The sequence below is a fragment of the Perissodus microlepis genome, chromosome 19, assembly GCF_051167445.1.
Source record: "Perissodus microlepis isolate ML-2025 ecotype Zambia chromosome 19, ASM5116744v1, whole genome shotgun sequence".
In the NCBI taxonomy this organism is placed as follows: Eukaryota; Metazoa; Chordata; class Actinopteri; order Cichliformes; family Cichlidae; genus Perissodus; species Perissodus microlepis.
This window is the reverse complement of record NC_140479.1, coordinates 29,622,083-29,638,576: the sequence shown is the minus strand read 5'-3', so window position 1 is coordinate 29,638,576 and position 16,494 is coordinate 29,622,083. Positions and strand designations below refer to the sequence as shown.

The following is a 16,494-nucleotide window of genomic DNA, read 5'->3' as shown; positions in this document are numbered from 1 at the left end:
CTGCTCTGTGTTTAGGAACAACGTGCTCCCTCATATCATTGAGGCCAAATACTTGGACATAATGGATGCCCAACACATGTAGCTACAGATGGAATAAGCTCTGGATCCACATAAAGACATCTGGAATTTAAACAAAAAAAAAAAGAAAAAAAAGAAAATTAACAAAAACATATTTTTCAATGCAAAACTGTATGGAAAGCAAAAAGGAAATATATATCGACTGTTTTGATTTTTGTATCCGATAAGAACATTCTTTTAGGTGAAACACTGGAAAAGTGGCAAGTCATGTGAAGAGGGACGAGAGTCGTGGGAAATATTTTCCAAACATTAAACGGACAGCATCTCTCTGAAGGGGAAATTCTACCGAAAAAAAGGAAGGAGAAAAAAAAAGAAACATAAAACAGGACCATCCAGAACTCCCTGTTTCACTTCTGTTTGACCCTCTCAGATTGTTCAGTGCCATATACCTCCATCTTCTCCATTCACACCTTTTACTTTTCTATGGTAACACTTTACAATATCCTACTGCAGTGTGTACATCTGTGTTTTAACCTGTGGGCAACTGCTTCAAGTATTCACTAATACTGCTCAAGTAATAAACCTGCTGCCAGTGGAAATTGCGTATTAATTAGAAAGGTGTAATGGCACAATGTCAGTATGAACATTATCTATTTTTGACACTTTGCACTCACATTGTGTTTTTACACTGCCATACAGGGAGGTTTGCCATCTGTACCCTGTGTTAAGTATTGAAAATCTTTTCCATGGACCACTTACATGGAAGTAATACCGCGTTTAGGCCACTGTAAAGAAAATCTTTACCTTAATCATTGTGCAGTGTTAAAACCTTCACATTCCTACACCTTTTAGCTGTGATCCTCCCTTTTATCTGTGTAGGACACGTGCGTCCTTACATGTTTTGATTCTAAGTCATTCCAAAAACGTTAGTATTCATTAAGGTGTGTGTGCGTGTGCGTCTGTGTGTGCGTGTGTGCGCCATCATCTAGCTTTCCGCCGGGTCTTAGAAAACCGAATTTTTAAGGTGGAATTTAAGTGCTCAGATGAATTTTAAAAAATACATTCCACGGGTATATATTATATGTAATTATTTAGAAAGACAGCACAAACCAAATCATATAGTAAAGTCTTTATGAAATTATGAATATATTAGAATATATTATGGCAGTATATAAAACTTATTATTGTTCAAATCTAGGATTATTTATTTATCATGATGACCGTTTGTCAAGTGGAGAATGATCATTTTGTGTGTTTACCCTGACCTGTACTTCTCTTTTTGCTCTTTTTCATCCCACAGATACCAAATGTTGTATTCCGAGTGTGTCTCACATATGACTCTCCCACAGTTTACATATCAAAGTCCCTTCCAGTTCCATGTCACAGTTCTGGTGCATTGCTAGTAAAGTCAGGTTAAAAAAAACAAAACAAAGCATCTGAGAGCTTTGGACTGAACAAAATGCATTTTTTTCCTGTGATCAAGTGTTCAAAAATGAGTTTTAGAATAACCCAGTCTTGTTTTCTATTTAGATGTTATGATTAGATCAGTGCTTGCAGATGTTGTCATGTAATAATCCAGGTGTCTGGAGAGATTAATCTTGTTATCTACAGCTCAAAAAGAAAAAAAAGATTCTAAGCACTGGTTTGCTTAAAGCATGTCACCTGGGTTTTTAATACAATGTGATGCCAATGGACATGTATCCTACATGAGAAAAAAAAGTAGCAAGTCAAACAGTAACTTCTCATTAAAACGAATGCAATGCTCAATATTTAGCAATACTGTGTATAAAGCAGAACTTCACCGGTGATATTGGGGTGAACCAGCAAAGGCGGACCCATCACTGAAGCAATGACAGGCCAGCTGTATTTTTACAACAGCACCTTTTCAGTCCATCCTCATGGTACAAACGCTGCTCTGCGCTGATTTGATTACGTTACACATCAAGAGGAAAAAATAAAATAAATAAATAAATATATATATATATATACATATATTTGCCTGTCAAAGAGGCATCCACAGTGGCAGATTTTGTTGCTTTCCCAATATCCAAATGGCAGCTCCCGCACTTCTGTTCAACTTTGTCTTACAGATGTGAGAAAGATGTCCAATTTAAGCAGATGGATGTCTCATGCTGAGATAGCAAGGCATAAAAGCCTGCAAGCATTTGCATAATCCTTGGACTAAGCCTTAAGACAGCACTGGTGAAAGCAGGATGAGATTGTGAGGTATGAAGGAATATGTACAGTTTGCAATGCAAAGTTTAGTTTTTATTAACTATCCATTATAATCCAACGCAAGGTATTAGTTTCTAACTTTGGACTGAGATTTACTGATTCTTCTTCTTATGTGACAGTACTGTTGTTGTTCCTTGATATCCTCACTGTACTGATCATTTTGGAATAGCAGCAAACTTCTCTCAGAGGACTTGATATTGGATTTGGGATGAAAGATACTACTCCGTTTGTGAAACCTTGACTTCCCCTTCCTCCTAATTGGATTTGTTTGAAATTGCGTACTGTGATGTTTTGTTTAGGTTAACCACCCCTCTTTTCTGATTTCATATAGCCTACTTTTTCTAATCATGAATGTATGATGTGTGGATTTTTATATAGCATACTAATTTAGGTGTCAAACAGAATCTGTAATTTTGTCAAAAAGATCAGCTATATTTGTAAGCTGTAAGATGTAAAATGAGAAAAAATGGTTATCAAAACAGAATGTGTTGGTTTACTATAGTGTGTGTGTGTATATATATATATACACACACTCTACACTGAAAAAGAGAGATTATCTCAAGCTGTTTGCCAAATAAAAAGTAGTAGTGATGTAAATAAGTGTGTGCTTGTGCTCACTGTGAATTGGTGATCAGATTGTCGTAATGTTTGATATTTATATTAGTGCCCTTTAGACAAAGGTTCCTTCTAATGTTATTGACCACCTTGACCATTTATCTACGGCCACTACCAGGACAAAACGTTCCCCTCAGCAGCCTTGTTCATTTAGAGGATATTACAAAAGGTCAAGACATTATGTGCCACATGGTTACATAAAGAATGCAGTGTATTTTCAGTATGCTAATCTGCTGTGGAAGTAAGAAGGTAATCAACTCAAAATAACTTCTGGGTACTGCCAAGTAATGCAGCTGTAGGACCGTGTGTGAAATACAGCTCCATACTGCAAACATGCATCTATTTCTACTTATGTTTCTAATTTTTTTGTCACAATCTTTTGTTTTAATAAAAATAAAAACCCACTCCTACATATATAAATTACAGAGAGAGATTTTTATGTATGTTAACACGTTTCCAAAAATATTAAGTTGGCTGTTATTTTACCTATAAATTTCCTGCTCTGTGGGGAATTAATAGGCATTGTTGGTGCATTAAGTATCATCCTTCCATTGAAACAAACCTCAGCGTAAACGCTATTATAAATGTTACTGACATTCATCCTCGCATGGGGATAAAACCCTTCAACCGCTCTTTAACCAGTAGATGTATTTACAGCGCCGCCTTCAGGACAGTTTTTATATTCCCAACTTCACTGAAAGGGGATCCTGTGTGTACTGGTACCATAATTACTGAATGAGTAATTACGTGTTTTAATAAATATTTGTATATATCGAACTGATGTATAGGCAGAAAAAAATATCAATTTTTAGAGTATAACATTGTCTCTGCTGCACTGCACCTGCGCAGATGACCACAGATCTCTAAGTCAGAAGAAACCTGGCAGTGCAGGTGATCAGCTCTGTGGGGTTATTAAAGGTACGCGTCACGCTCCCACCCACATGCCCGCTGGACGTGACCGCAAAGTCTGTATTTTTGAATGATTCCTTAGTTTTTGTTATCCATTTTTATACAGATGACATCAGCTGCATACTCCACAGAGACCCAGAGTTACCGTTAATATCAAAAATGTAATGCTGTCCTTTGAGATTTGAACAGAAGACTGTGAGTGTAATGGATCTAAAACTGCTTAAATCTTCAGAGCCCTCTACAGCCTGGAAACATGAAAACTTTAAAAACAGCAGCAGAACGTTTCAGTAGTGTATTGTAATTTGTTCTTTTCATTTAATAATAGAGTCCACATAATTATTACCAGCTACACCCACCATGGGAGAAACTGGTGAGGGAGACCATCAGGACCAAGCTGGGTTTCCTGGGTCTAGAGGTTTGGAGAAATCCAGATGTTCTGTTGACCCACTGAGAGAGGCATCATTTCAGAAACATCAGAAGAACTGAAGTTCATCACAGGGATCAAGGAGGACCTCATGATCTTCACCACCAGCTCCCTTACAGGGAAATCTTCAGAACTCCACTGTAGGCCCACTCCAGAAGAGACCTTTGGTTTGTTTAATGTTATAAATACTTGAACTGAACTTTTACATAAAGATATTATATTCAGTCCTGTAGAAATATATATAATAACAAATATATTATCCTCTCTGGTCACTGGTATGAATGACTCTGAATTACTTTGTGGTAAATAACACACTATTGGCAAAAAAAAAAAAACACAGTGAAAGAATTCCAGCTCAGCAGTTTTTAGTTAACCTTCATCAGGTTTTATTTAATTGTGTCAGAGAAAATCTCATGTGCTCTTCCTGTGTCTGAGTGCATTCAGTGTTTAAAACAGAACCTCTGCAGGTCTCAGATCAGCAGCTTTCTGAAACACCAAACTGCTGATATGTAGTGACACACACGGTTACATGGGTGATTAATCCTTTTGACTGTTTCTCTTTAACTTTATCAATAAAACAGCTGCAGCTTTCACTGACAGCACATGTGGTACTTTAACCTTTGTACTGTTTTTTGATCAGTTAATTCTGGAGTTTACATGAACATGTTGGATGATCGGTCTGCTTTCACTGGGTGGTGCAGAGGTCTGAGTCTGAGGGGAGCTCCTGTAATCACGAAGAGAACAGAATCATCACAAACTGAAATGTAAAGTTTATCTCTCAAATATGAAATAAAGCTGATCCTTCTTGGTCCTCACAGAGTTCTACTCTTGCATTCTTTCAGTTCTACTGACATATGAGCTGCTTACTGAAAAAGGACAAAGCCTTATATACCATAAATACTATATAAACAACATATATAAACAGATTTTCCAATATAATATTTACCTTTGAGTTGTTGGTGCTTTGTAAATGGAAATCTCCAGAGATGAGAAGATGGAGCAGGTTTGTAGTCCTGGTTCAGTCTGCTCCTGCATTGTGGTCACCGACATACAGCAATGTTAAAGCTGCTGCCTGAGTACTGAAAAACAAATAATAATGCTACAAATTATTTCTCTTAAAGGATGTAAGCTGTCCAGAGTGCTGCACATGTAACTTTGTGACCATTAACGTGAATTCAGATTCGTTTTTAACCTGAATATTTGAAACAAACTATTTTATCCACTAACATGGAGGAGGCGGGGTTTATGACTTATACTGCAGATCTATGTTGTTTGAGGGGAAAGCTGTCCGCGCTGTCTTTGGTGGACCTGTCTGCCTCCGTGTCTTGTGGGCCGGGTCATGACACTTCAGGGGTGGGTCTCCTTCAAGAAACACGCAGCTGGATTTGTGTGTCTAGCATCACGGAGGCTGGCGGTTCCCAATAACTATAAGCACGTGTGTCTTTTCAGTCAGTCTGCAGCTAACATGGCAGAGGAGGCGAAGAAGCTAGCTGCTTACGCCGCCGTGGATAACCACATTCAGGTACAGCAGGTTCTGTTACCGTTCACTCTCTGCTAGTTTGTCGCTTACTATAAACAGGATTTGAAACAGCAGTATATAGTCTTATCTGCGTGTTTAGATAACAGCGTGCTAGCAAAGTTGGCTAAATATACAGCTAGAAGACCAGCTTAGTTATTTGTTACCATTATGTAACTTGCACGGTTTGGAAGCGAATTAGCTGCGATAGCTAGCTAACTTTGCTTAGCATTAAGCAGTGCATGTTACAACATATAGTAAGCCGCTAGCTAAGCGGTCGCTGTATTTGACAGAGCCGTACACTGCTGATTTAACACGGCATAAGTCTGAGAACTGTAAAGGTGACTGCCCCATGCGTACATTTCTAAATGAACTAACCAGTAACCACATTATGACCGCTCACCAAATGTCACATTAAAGTCTCTACGGTATCCATTTGGGCCGATGATGATGATGAGGGGCGTCCATAATAACCTTTTACTGTTGTGCAATTACGATTTGTATGTACACTCCTGCACCTCCCCTCGCCTCTGTGTTCAGGGTTTAGAAAATCAATCTCATGAAGCAAAACGCTGCTGAGCAATATAGAGCAAACAAGTCTGCTTAAGAAGTGAGCTGTCTGCACGTTGGGTTGAATTGACTATGTGCACGAGACAATGCTAACTTCCTGGTTTGAGACCGGATGTGGGGTTGTGCATTTCCGGTAGCTTTACTTTGCGGTCAATTGCTACTGCGAAGATATACTCCACAATCATGTCCAAAACTCGAAAACGGAAAGATTGCGTTAAGTTACAAAGAGCAGAAGGTGGGAACACTCACCGCTGTTGTGTCATAAAAAAATCTAATGATCAATTTTGACGTTTAAAGAGTTTCGATCGATCAGTTGTTTACATCACTCAACACAAGCAGAACTGCATCACTGCAGCAGAAGACACATCGTCCACATTCAGAAGCACATCTCTGTATAGTGACTGGTCTTATGATTTAAACAGGCAAATGTTCAGCATTCAAACTACAGGTGAAGAATAGTCAAACCAGATGTTTCCCCGTTATGTCGATATCAGCTAGTCAAGTACACACCTACACAGCATGTTAACAAACCGTGAAAAAAGCCACACAAAAAATGAATGATTGCTGGTAACGGTTTCTATACATTAGTATTTACAAAGGGTATGTTGTGACTTACCTTCAAAATTACAGCGGTCCCTCGCTATAACACGGTTCACCTTTCACCTCGCTGTTACGCGGATTTTTTAGTGCAAGTTTGCATGCTTTTTTTTTTTTTTTTTTTTTTTTTTTTTTTTTTAACGTCACATTGTGTCCTGCGTCCTGATCGCTGCAGACGATCTCCTGTACAGTACAGAATCGCTGCATCGATGCTAGCAGTGTGACTCTGAAGTGGAGTACTGGATGTCCACGAAACGTTTTGCACCGTCAAAAAATAAAATTGGCTACTTGATTTCACCTATCGCTGGTTATTTTTAGAACATAACACCCGCGATAAACGAGGGACGGCTGAGAAATATAACATTTGAATCTCTTTTGCTCTGAGGCGCCGGGGAAAAAATATCGACAAGTCGATGAACATCATTTACAGATATATTGGGTAAATGTCCAAGACATATATAGAAATGTAAATCGCCGCTTGATTCATTCATTTGCTTAACTTGTTTTGGACCGTAAACCAGACGCGAATAGGACACCGGAAACAAAGCTCCCCACAGGAGTTTCCGCATCGGAAGTAGCATATGCTAACGTGCACATAGTCAATAAAAGACTCGAACAGAAGAGCCCAAACCAGCAGGTCTGAAGCACGTGCACGTGTCTGGGCTCTTCTAGTGGGAGAGGCTTAGATGAGACAGGAGAGAGCTTTCTACCTGCTGAAACCTAAAATTTATTTATTTATTTAGGACAGTGCATGTTAATGAACATAAATGTAAAAAAAAAAAAAAAAAATTACATGAATGTAAACATGCCAGATTATAGCCAAAGGCTAATTTCCATCTGTTGTCCTTAAACATAAAAAAATAGACATAATAATTCATAAATCTTGGTATCTTGTGTTTTAGTCATTTTTAGTATGCCAATACATGAATTAAACACTCAGCATTCCTAACAAAGTAGGTTCATGATATGATCATTGTTATTATGACTGCAGTAAATTAAACTCTTATGCATCTTTTGGTGTTGTTTGTTTTTCTCCACACATCCTCAGGATATTTAGCCTCACTGCATTTGTTTGACGTTATTTGTGTTTTTCTAGAATAATCAGGTTGTTGGTGTGGGCAGCGGGTCAACTATCGTCTACGCTGTGGATAGATTAGGTGAGGGAAACCTAACCTTTGACTGTACGTCACAAGATAATACACCAGCTTTGAGCTCTACAGGAGGATTTGAAGCTCTGCTCCAGTTATGACACAGCACAGTTTTTTCTGTCTTAACAACACAAGCAAATTCCTAAATGCAGCACCATTTGGGTCTTTATTAGAATTCATAAAATAGAAGCACTAATGGCCCTTGTGTTTTATCCCTCTCTCTTCTAGCTGAGAGAGTGCGTCAGGAGAAACTCAATATTGTTTGTGTTCCCACCTCCTTCCAGGTTGGTTTGCATATTTCACAACAGTGTGGAGCAATATGGCTTTGAAACATCATTTCCCCTTACTTAAAACTGTTTTTCTTTCCTCTGCTTTTCTTTTGTTTTTTGTCCCACAGGCTCGTCAGCTGATTCTACAGCATGGCCTCACTCTGTCAGATCTGGACAGGCACCCCGAGGTATGATGAGCTCATTGGAAATCAATCTGAAAGCCCTGATTTCCTGTCTATCTCTACTTACTATCAATAAAAAAAAAAAAAAAAAAAGGGGCAAAACCCAACCAAATAGATAAAACATGATTGGGAGAGCTGACTATAGCATTTTCTACATTTAGGGAATGGTTCAGGAGTTTCTTTTGTATATACCGGTATCTGTGCTCAGTGGTCTGCTTGCATAAAAAAATCGCCGCCTTTGCTTTTGCAGCTGGACGTGGCAATTGACGGAGCAGATGAAGTGGACGAAGACCTCGCGCTGATAAAAGGTGGAGGGTGAGTACAGTACAGATGTCTGATTGCAAGCAGCATCTGTCCTGTTTTCTCTCATTCATCCTCTTCTTCTTCTTCACCAGTGGCTGCCTGACTCAGGAGAAGATTGTAGCTGGCTGTGCTAAACATTTTGTTGTAATTGCCGATTACAGGTGTGTATCAGTGAACCTAAATGTCAGATGTTAGAGAAAGTGTGGTCATTCAGAGGTGTAGTGTTACGTATTGAAGTAGCAGAACACAGATTTCCATGTGTGCCCTGGAGTTGTTGCTTGTTTCTAAGCACATGTAAAGACTGTAATAGCTTTATATATTAGACAACTATAACCAGGAAAAATGGTCAAACTTTAGTGATTTATATATTTGCTTATGAGATGAACCAGAGTTCTCTACACATAACAGGCAACTTGGCAAAGAATCTGTTTTAAATGGTATCTTTAGACATTTTATTCCTGTTTCTTTAGCTGAATCGCTGATGATGTTTGTACCATCCAGGTGATAACCATTGAGCTTTTAAACATGGCCTATCTTGCCTAAGAGTTAAGGCTGTGTTGACATGCTGTTTTGTTGTATGTTTCCATTTTCCTAGCAAAATATAAGGAAATGAAAGCGGGTAGCTCAGCAGCAATGTTCCCTCTAAGCTGCGCAATTGCGCACTGCTGGCACGCTCTCTGTGCACAGAAAATCTGTGTTGCGCACAGAAAAAAAATCTAAGCTGAATTGAAATTAAAATTAAAACGTTAACAATTCTGTTTTGCAGTGTTAGTCAGTAAGTGACTGGCTGCTCCCGTATGGGATTAGAAGATGCCACCTTATCCCATAGTCCAGCCAATTATGTGATTCACATTCGTATATACGCAACTAATCAACGTGGTTGACAGGCTATGACAGCGTCCTTATGTGCCGACACCGGTGTTTTAGCTAGCAAAGCGGCTGATGTGGAGTGAAGCCACGTTAATGACAACGTGTACAACCATTGGAGATGTGAGCAGGACAAACGGAACAACTGAATGTTACAGGTGTTACAGCAGTGATACATCTGCTGCTGTCAGGCCTGCAGGTATCAGGCTGTTGTTCTCCTTCATCTCATAGTGGACAGAAATTATTTTTTGGAGTGACACAAATAATTTGTGTGGCATCAAATTTGATGCAGAACAGCTGATTGTTCTGTAAATAGTTTGAAATGTTTATTTAAAAAAACGCCTTGGCTGCATTTTTAGGTAAACAGCTGCAAAAAACTTTGTTTGCAAAACTCAGTTACTTTTTTGAAGAAGTAACTATATAATTAACTGCCCAACATTGGTCATTATTTACTGTATTTTGCAGACAGAGTTACAGGACTCTCTCCCAGACCACAGACTCATAATACAAGTCAGAGCTTTATTTAAAAAGAAAGAAAGTTGTGTTTTCAAAATTGGAGTTCAAGTTATTTTTACTTCCAATAGTGTTAACATCCTACACAGGTCATCAACAAGATTATTTTTTTTTATTATTTTCATTGTAAGTGGGCTAAAGCAGTTAATTAAAAGTAGTCTAACATAAATGTAAATGCTGTAATTTGATTATTTTAATAAACATGTAACTTGGATGCTGGCGTGACCACAGTGCACACGTCTGATGTGGCTCACAGTGGTCCAAGGGACGCTCAGGGAGTTTGTGTGTTCGCTCAGACACATGAAACATTACAGGGAACATTGCTCAGCAGTGTACTTTTTTTTTTTAACCAGGGTTGATGAAATTACTCTGTTACAACAGAAAAAACGAACTGCACTGGACTTAACCTGTGCATGATTCCAAACATCCACCATATAAACCTGACCTGACCTTTAGGATGTACAGGACATGAAAAATTATTAATATGAAGATCTTGACTATCTGGGTATAATTAAAGGTGCACACTTGGGCTTTTTAGGGTGATGTGGTCTGGCCACCCTGCCAGACAGGTGAGTGGTGTGGAAACCCACGTTTGCAAATTTAACTTGAATGAGGAGATGTAAGATTTTCAAATTCTTACCCAACATGCATCTATTAAAAATCTTGGGACAAGTTTAAATCCTGGTGACTTTGGCCTCAGGAACCATGTAATCCTACTGTTTATTAAAATATCATAGAATTCTCATAGAGATCTGTTGAGGTGTTAATCGTTATGTTTTGGCAGACGGTTCAATATGATAGGAAAGTGTGTTTGTAGCGTTACAGTGTACGAGTGCTTGTAATTCCAAGACAGCACCAGTTTTATCACAGCTTTGAACCAGTGATGCAAATGTGTCCTTTCATTCTAAGTAAACTGACACTCGCTGATGCCACATCAGCTATCACAGCCACATCGGGTACCAAATAAGACACTTTAAGTATTAAATATTTGTATTCATTTTCTTTTACTAAAATAAAAACTGGTTTTAGACTGATCTGTATCTATGTGAGGATCATTCGTCCAGATTTGATTCGTTCCCTTTCTCCACAACTCCAGGAAGGACTCCAAAGCTCTGGGCCAACAGTGGAAGAAAGGAGTTCCCGTTGAGGTTATCCCCATGGCGCATGTTCCCGTCTCCAGAACAATAGCCAAGCGTTTTGGAGGCGAGGCTAACTTAAGAATGGCTGTCAGCAAAGCAGTAAGTGGACTGACTCTTAACATCTGTGACATCTCAGCTGCACCTCTTTGTTTCATTGTTCACAGCTTTGCTTTGGTTTTCCTCTTGGATTTTCATTCAGTGGTTCTCAAACGTACCATTGAACTTTTAGCGTTAATCAACAGTTAAAAAGAATTTAAGTTTAAATTTAGCCATAGGCTGTGCATAAAAGAGACATTTCAGTGGCAGCATATTGGTTAATAACCTTTGTTTGCTTCTGGGGACTTGTGCCTGTTGTTTGTCCCGACCAGACTTCCATAGGTGCTACACCGCAGTCACTGATCCCCATTTTCTACTTTGATTAGCAACATTTTAACCCTTCCCATAAAACAGAATCAAAAATGCTGCCGTGTATATCAGCCTGATGTTGCCTGTGTAGCTGGCCTCAGTGTAAAAGGTGATTTTTTACCATCATCTCATTTCACTTATCCTACCTACTAGTATTTTTATCTTTAAGTGTGTCCAAATTGAAGGATGTGATGATGGATGGTGATACTGCCTCATCAGTGACAGTGAAGCATTACGCTGGCCTTCACATGAAGGAGTTGAACCCACAAACAATAACCGGGACTTTACATTTTCTATACGTCATTTACTGAACTTGGTGAAGCGAGGAGCACATGGTTAAACGGTTTTTGAGTAACTTTGAGGAAGACCTAGTGAAGACTGCTCACATGTTGCTGTGGACCAGCTCATTGGCTGCAGTGCCTGTAGTGTCAATCCAGTGCAATTAACTAACTGCGTGGCCTCGTGAGTCGGCTTCATTAGAGGCTTGTGACAACTGTGTGAAACTGAGGAAAGTTTACACTGAAAGCGGAGGGCACAGGCGCCGTAACTGCCTCATTAACACTCTGCAGACTTTAATGATTTGCCTCCTACTCGGTTCTTTCAAATGAACAACATCCAGCGAGAGACGGGAGCTCTTAATGTTTTCATTGCTCTTTTTTTGTTTTTCCCTTTTTTATGCTGTTGAGCCTGGAAACTGTTTTGAGTGCTAATGAGTGGGACAGTTTGTTTACTCACAGATCCTTGACAATCAGACATGCTGTTATTTAATTAAAACTTCCTTTATAATCGCGCACGATCACTTAGTAATTACATGTGGCAGACCACACTCAAGTGTTTTGTAAACTGCTAAGGAGAATAATTATATTTCCAGCACCCAAGATAACAAGCTTTGCGTGTGTTCCCGTACTTTGCTGGAGTGACTGGGTTATGTATTTGTGGCTTTCAGGGTCCTGTGGTCACTGATAATAGCAACTTCATCCTGGACTGGAAGTTTGAGCATGCTCAGAACTGGAAGGAAGTGAACACTGCAATCAAGATGATCCCGGGTGAGGAGCTTGGGGCGTGTCGCATTGTTGCTGTAAGTATATTGGTCCATCCATCAGTGTTCAGAGTGCTCAGCCTGTCTCTGTGTGCTTACAGGTGTGGTAGAGACCGGGCTCTTCGTAGGGATGGCCGAAAGGGCCTACTTTGGCATGGAGGACGGAAGCGTGCAGGTTCGAGATCCTGCGGTCAACTGAGTTTTCCACAATCGACACAATCTCTCTCTGGTCATCTTTCCGAATGACCTCACCGCTCCCACAAGTGCCATAGTCTTGATTTCCTCCAGGTGCCGTACTGTTTGGGTTGAGCTGCGCCTCCTGCAAAGCAAGGCAGTTTTCACACATCTCACTAGGATCTAAATCTGAGGATCACTTGGTTTTCTCATCCTGCTGGTGGTGCTTCAGAGTTTTAAAGTGCCTGATGAGTAAAATCAAGTGCGTCGCATCTTCTTTCTTAGCCTGTAATGTCCCCAGTTTGGCTTCCCGGTCACACTGGGAATTTTGGCTCTTCTGCAGTTAGCGGGTTTGACTGAGTCTCTGCAGAGTTGTGATTCTGAAGTATTAAGGTGAACCACTACAGTGCTGCACAGCCAGATTAAGGAGTGCCTTGAGATTTAAAGAAAGAAGACCTTTTTAAAGGCACATTTAAAAAAAAAAAAAAATTATATATATATATCTATCTATATATATCTATATATATATATATATATATATATATATATCTATCTATATCTATATATCTCTATATCTATATATATATATCTCTCAAAACATCTGCTAGGCCGACAAAATCAAAAAAAACCTGTAAGCAGTCAGCACTAGTCTCCCTGCTTTTGGAGGGATGGCAAGAACTACTAATGAATATCCCAATTTAAGCAGCAAGAGGCATAAAATGATCTAGTGCAGCTATGAAGCCTCTGGTAATGTGTCACAAAGATGCACAATATAAAGGTGGAGTGTAATGCAAGTTTCCTTGTTGAAGAAGCCTAACATGACAAAACAACACAAGCTTACCCTGTACCTTTCAGTGACACTATATCGGTGTATTGTATCACTGTAAATACATCAATATTGTGACACTGTGTTGATGTATTTCCATGACTGCAGGTTACAGATTACAGACTAGAGGCCACCCTTGTTGAGGTGTATAACAAGTATAAAATCTCTGCATTTCGAGTCCACTGTGTCACACTACTGTAAAGTTACTTTAGCAGAGCTGCAGGTGTAAGTGTTCATTTCACTGGTTGGTAGGAAGCAGCTATCTGATTTCCTGTCCTGAATGAAGACAGATTGGGAAATATGTGTGGTTTCCTCTGAGGTTTCACAACTGTTCCTGTAAAGTTAGACTAATCATTGAAGGTTAAAGTCCTCAGCCTCACTGTTTGTCCAGGAAAAAACCCAAACTAATGCACGTACGCATCTCCTTCCTCTGTCTCTGTTCTTTTTGTGCCTGTATGTCACCTGCATGACTGTTACTTATCCTTTACACGAGTCATCTGGACACTGAACGCCTCCCACTAACATAACTTGAAGTAGGTAATGATGGTAGACAGCCATGCTATTTAACTTTGGCGTGCTGTAGATTATGTAAGTTTCACTAGAACCATGAGTACATTTTGTCTTGTAATACCAAAGTAATAGAATGTTCTTTATGATTCAAGTAGCAAAAGTTAATACATTTTCATAGTTGAATGCCTTTAAAATATATTAGTTTTAAGACAAAAGCGTTGTCAGTGTTGGTGAAACTGTACATCTTCGTAGTTCAGTTTATAGCATGGTGTCTGTCCCTTGAAGAAATGATCCCTTATGTTATTTTGTGGCCAAGTTACTGTCTCTGCCTGTATCAGCCATCACATGTTGTTCTTATGGTTTTCAAATTCAGCCATTCCTTCGACTTTACTACGCCTTACACTGTGGTTTTATTTTTGTGAATGTGTGTTTGTGTTTGTTTTAATGTAAAACTCTGAGAGACTCTGGACATGGGCAGAGCTGCGAAATTCAAGATCAAGTCATGCAAATGCAGTCAGTTGGCAAATATGTTTAAAAGCCACTGTGAAGTGTTTGGAATATTTTTGCACCAGCATGGTATTTTTTCCCATTCTTTTCTTTACCAGTTGACTGTGATTATTATTTTTGCTGCAAAGGTTCTAATTTCTTTGTCAACCAATACAGGACCAAAATTATAACTCAATGTCTTGTTTTATTTTTTTGTGATTTAGTGTGAGCATACTTGTTGACACTTATTTCCCTTTATTTAAAGCTAATAACAAATTGAATAATAGTTAAAATATTAAGATATCAGTACCAATAAGTGTGATTTCTGAACATTATTTGACTTTGACCTTGTCAGTCACTGTACAACAGGTATACAATGAACAAAATTTCATTAGTTGGTGAAACATTGTGAAATACAAAAACCATGTTAAAATGTGTTAAAATTGTATAGCAGCAGAAATCCTATAACATGCAAGGGTAGGGACAACAGAGCATGAAAGAGGGATGAGGATGCAGTGATGATGTCTGTGCCTCGAAACAAGCAGCGCTTGGGTGCAGTGTCTTAAATGGAGGGAAGACGAGCCTCAGTGATTTTCTTCCACCATCCTCGCCTCTCTTCAGTCTTCCAATCAGAGGTACTGCAGCATCCACTCCACACATAGATGCAGCTGGTCAAAATGCCCTCTATGGTACCGCTCTAGAATGTAGTGTGGATGGGTGGGACTAGAGGGGCTCTCGTCATCCTGCGCAGGAAGTGCAGCCTAATGTTGTGCCCTCTTGACCAGTGACACAATGTTCACAGAGTAGGTGATATCATCCCTGATGTGGTGCTGCTGACCGCCTCCTCATCAGCTGTGTTGATGAAACAAAGCGTCGCTGGGTTTGTTCTTCCTGAAGTCTGATGTTCAGGATCAGGTTGTTGACTCCACACCAACTGTTACACCTCCTCTCTGTAAGCCAGGTGGTCATCCCTGATGAAGCCCACCGCTGTTGCATTGCCCGCAAACTTCATAGTGTGGTTGGTGGTCATGTGTCAGTCATCAGTGTGAACAGCAAAGTGCTCAGTGGTGTTCTCCAGGTGTGCAGGCTTCAGTAAAGAGCAGAGGAGATGGTGTCCTCGGTGGAGCAGTTTAGCCAGTAGGCACATTGGAATGAATATAACAACGAGCTGTGCTCGAGGTTGTGCAGAGTGCAGGAAAGTACCACCCTCCTTTTTGACCACAGGGAGGCGCTAGATATTCAACCTGCTTGGTGTGCTTAAGGTAGTTTAATGCCAGCACAACAAAATGTTCTATATACAGATTATGAGCTAACACCCTTGTGTACAATAAATAGCTAAATTCGTCTTTTGTATATTGAGCAACTGTAAATGCTTTGACATGTTTATAATAACTTGTGTAATATATATATTTATAACACACACAAATGTTCTGTAATGTCATGGAGAGCTTTGAGCTTTTCTCCTGTGACTTGAGTTATAGACATTATGTCATTGTTATCTCTGTTTAAATGAAACTGAGAACGATAACTCGTGACCAGGACCAGGAACTGCACCGATCTTCTATACTGAAGCCACGTTGATGCTTTCATGTTGGCTGTCTTGACAACAATTCATGAATGACAGCCTAAATGTCGAATCTAGTTGTTCCATTCAGTCACCCAGGACGCAAACTGACCAATAACGGCCCTGCCTGTCAGACCAACCTGTGTTATTGGTCAGAGGACGTCAACTCGGACCAATCACAGACC

The 16,494-nt window shown here is 39.6% G+C and overlaps 2 protein-coding genes and 1 long non-coding RNA gene across 9 annotated transcripts in view; 2 read left to right on the top strand and 1 right to left on the bottom strand.

The window, feature by feature from the left end:
- Nucleotides 1–2,853, top strand: part of slc4a11 (solute carrier family 4 member 11) — a 108,281-nt gene extending 105,428 nt beyond the window's left edge. For all 4 annotated transcript variants that reach the window (XM_084914906.1, XM_084914908.1, XM_084914907.1 and 1 more), the window contains one exon: nt 16–2,853. In XM_084914906.1, coding sequence (XP_084771032.1) covers nt 16–82 — 67 coding nt within the window. In that variant the 3' untranslated portion in view covers nt 83–2,853. The remainder of the gene's footprint in view (nt 1–15) is intronic.
- Nucleotides 2,854–4,563: 1,710 nt separating this feature from the next.
- Nucleotides 4,564–6,885, bottom strand: LOC146366317 (uncharacterized). The gene is made up of 3 exons (XR_014798610.1): nt 6,121–6,885; nt 5,148–5,280; nt 4,564–4,925 (listed from the first exon to the last, which is right to left on the bottom strand). It is a non-coding gene; the product is annotated as an uncharacterized LOC146366317 (long non-coding RNA).
- rpia (ribose 5-phosphate isomerase A (ribose 5-phosphate epimerase)) lies at nt 5,436–14,941 on the top strand. Of its 4 annotated transcripts, XM_084914910.1 has the most exons (10): nt 5,440–5,554; nt 5,651–5,723; nt 7,981–8,041; nt 8,261–8,316; nt 8,430–8,489; nt 8,734–8,798; nt 8,879–8,947; nt 11,263–11,404; nt 12,657–12,756; nt 12,851–14,941. In XM_084914910.1, the coding sequence occupies exons 1-10, from the start codon at nt 5,541–5,543 to the stop codon at nt 12,946–12,948; spliced, it is 738 nt and encodes a 245-aa protein (XP_084771036.1). In that variant the 5' UTR covers nt 5,440–5,540; the 3' UTR covers nt 12,949–14,941. The 4 variants fall into 4 exon arrangements, with proteins under 4 accessions (XP_084771037.1, XP_084771038.1, XP_084771035.1 ...); XM_084914909.1 differs by having other exon boundaries at nt 5,439–5,723; XM_084914912.1 differs by lacking the exons at nt 7,981–8,041; nt 8,261–8,316 and having other exon boundaries at nt 5,437–5,554.
- The last annotated feature ends 1,553 nt before the right edge of the window (nt 14,942–16,494 follow it).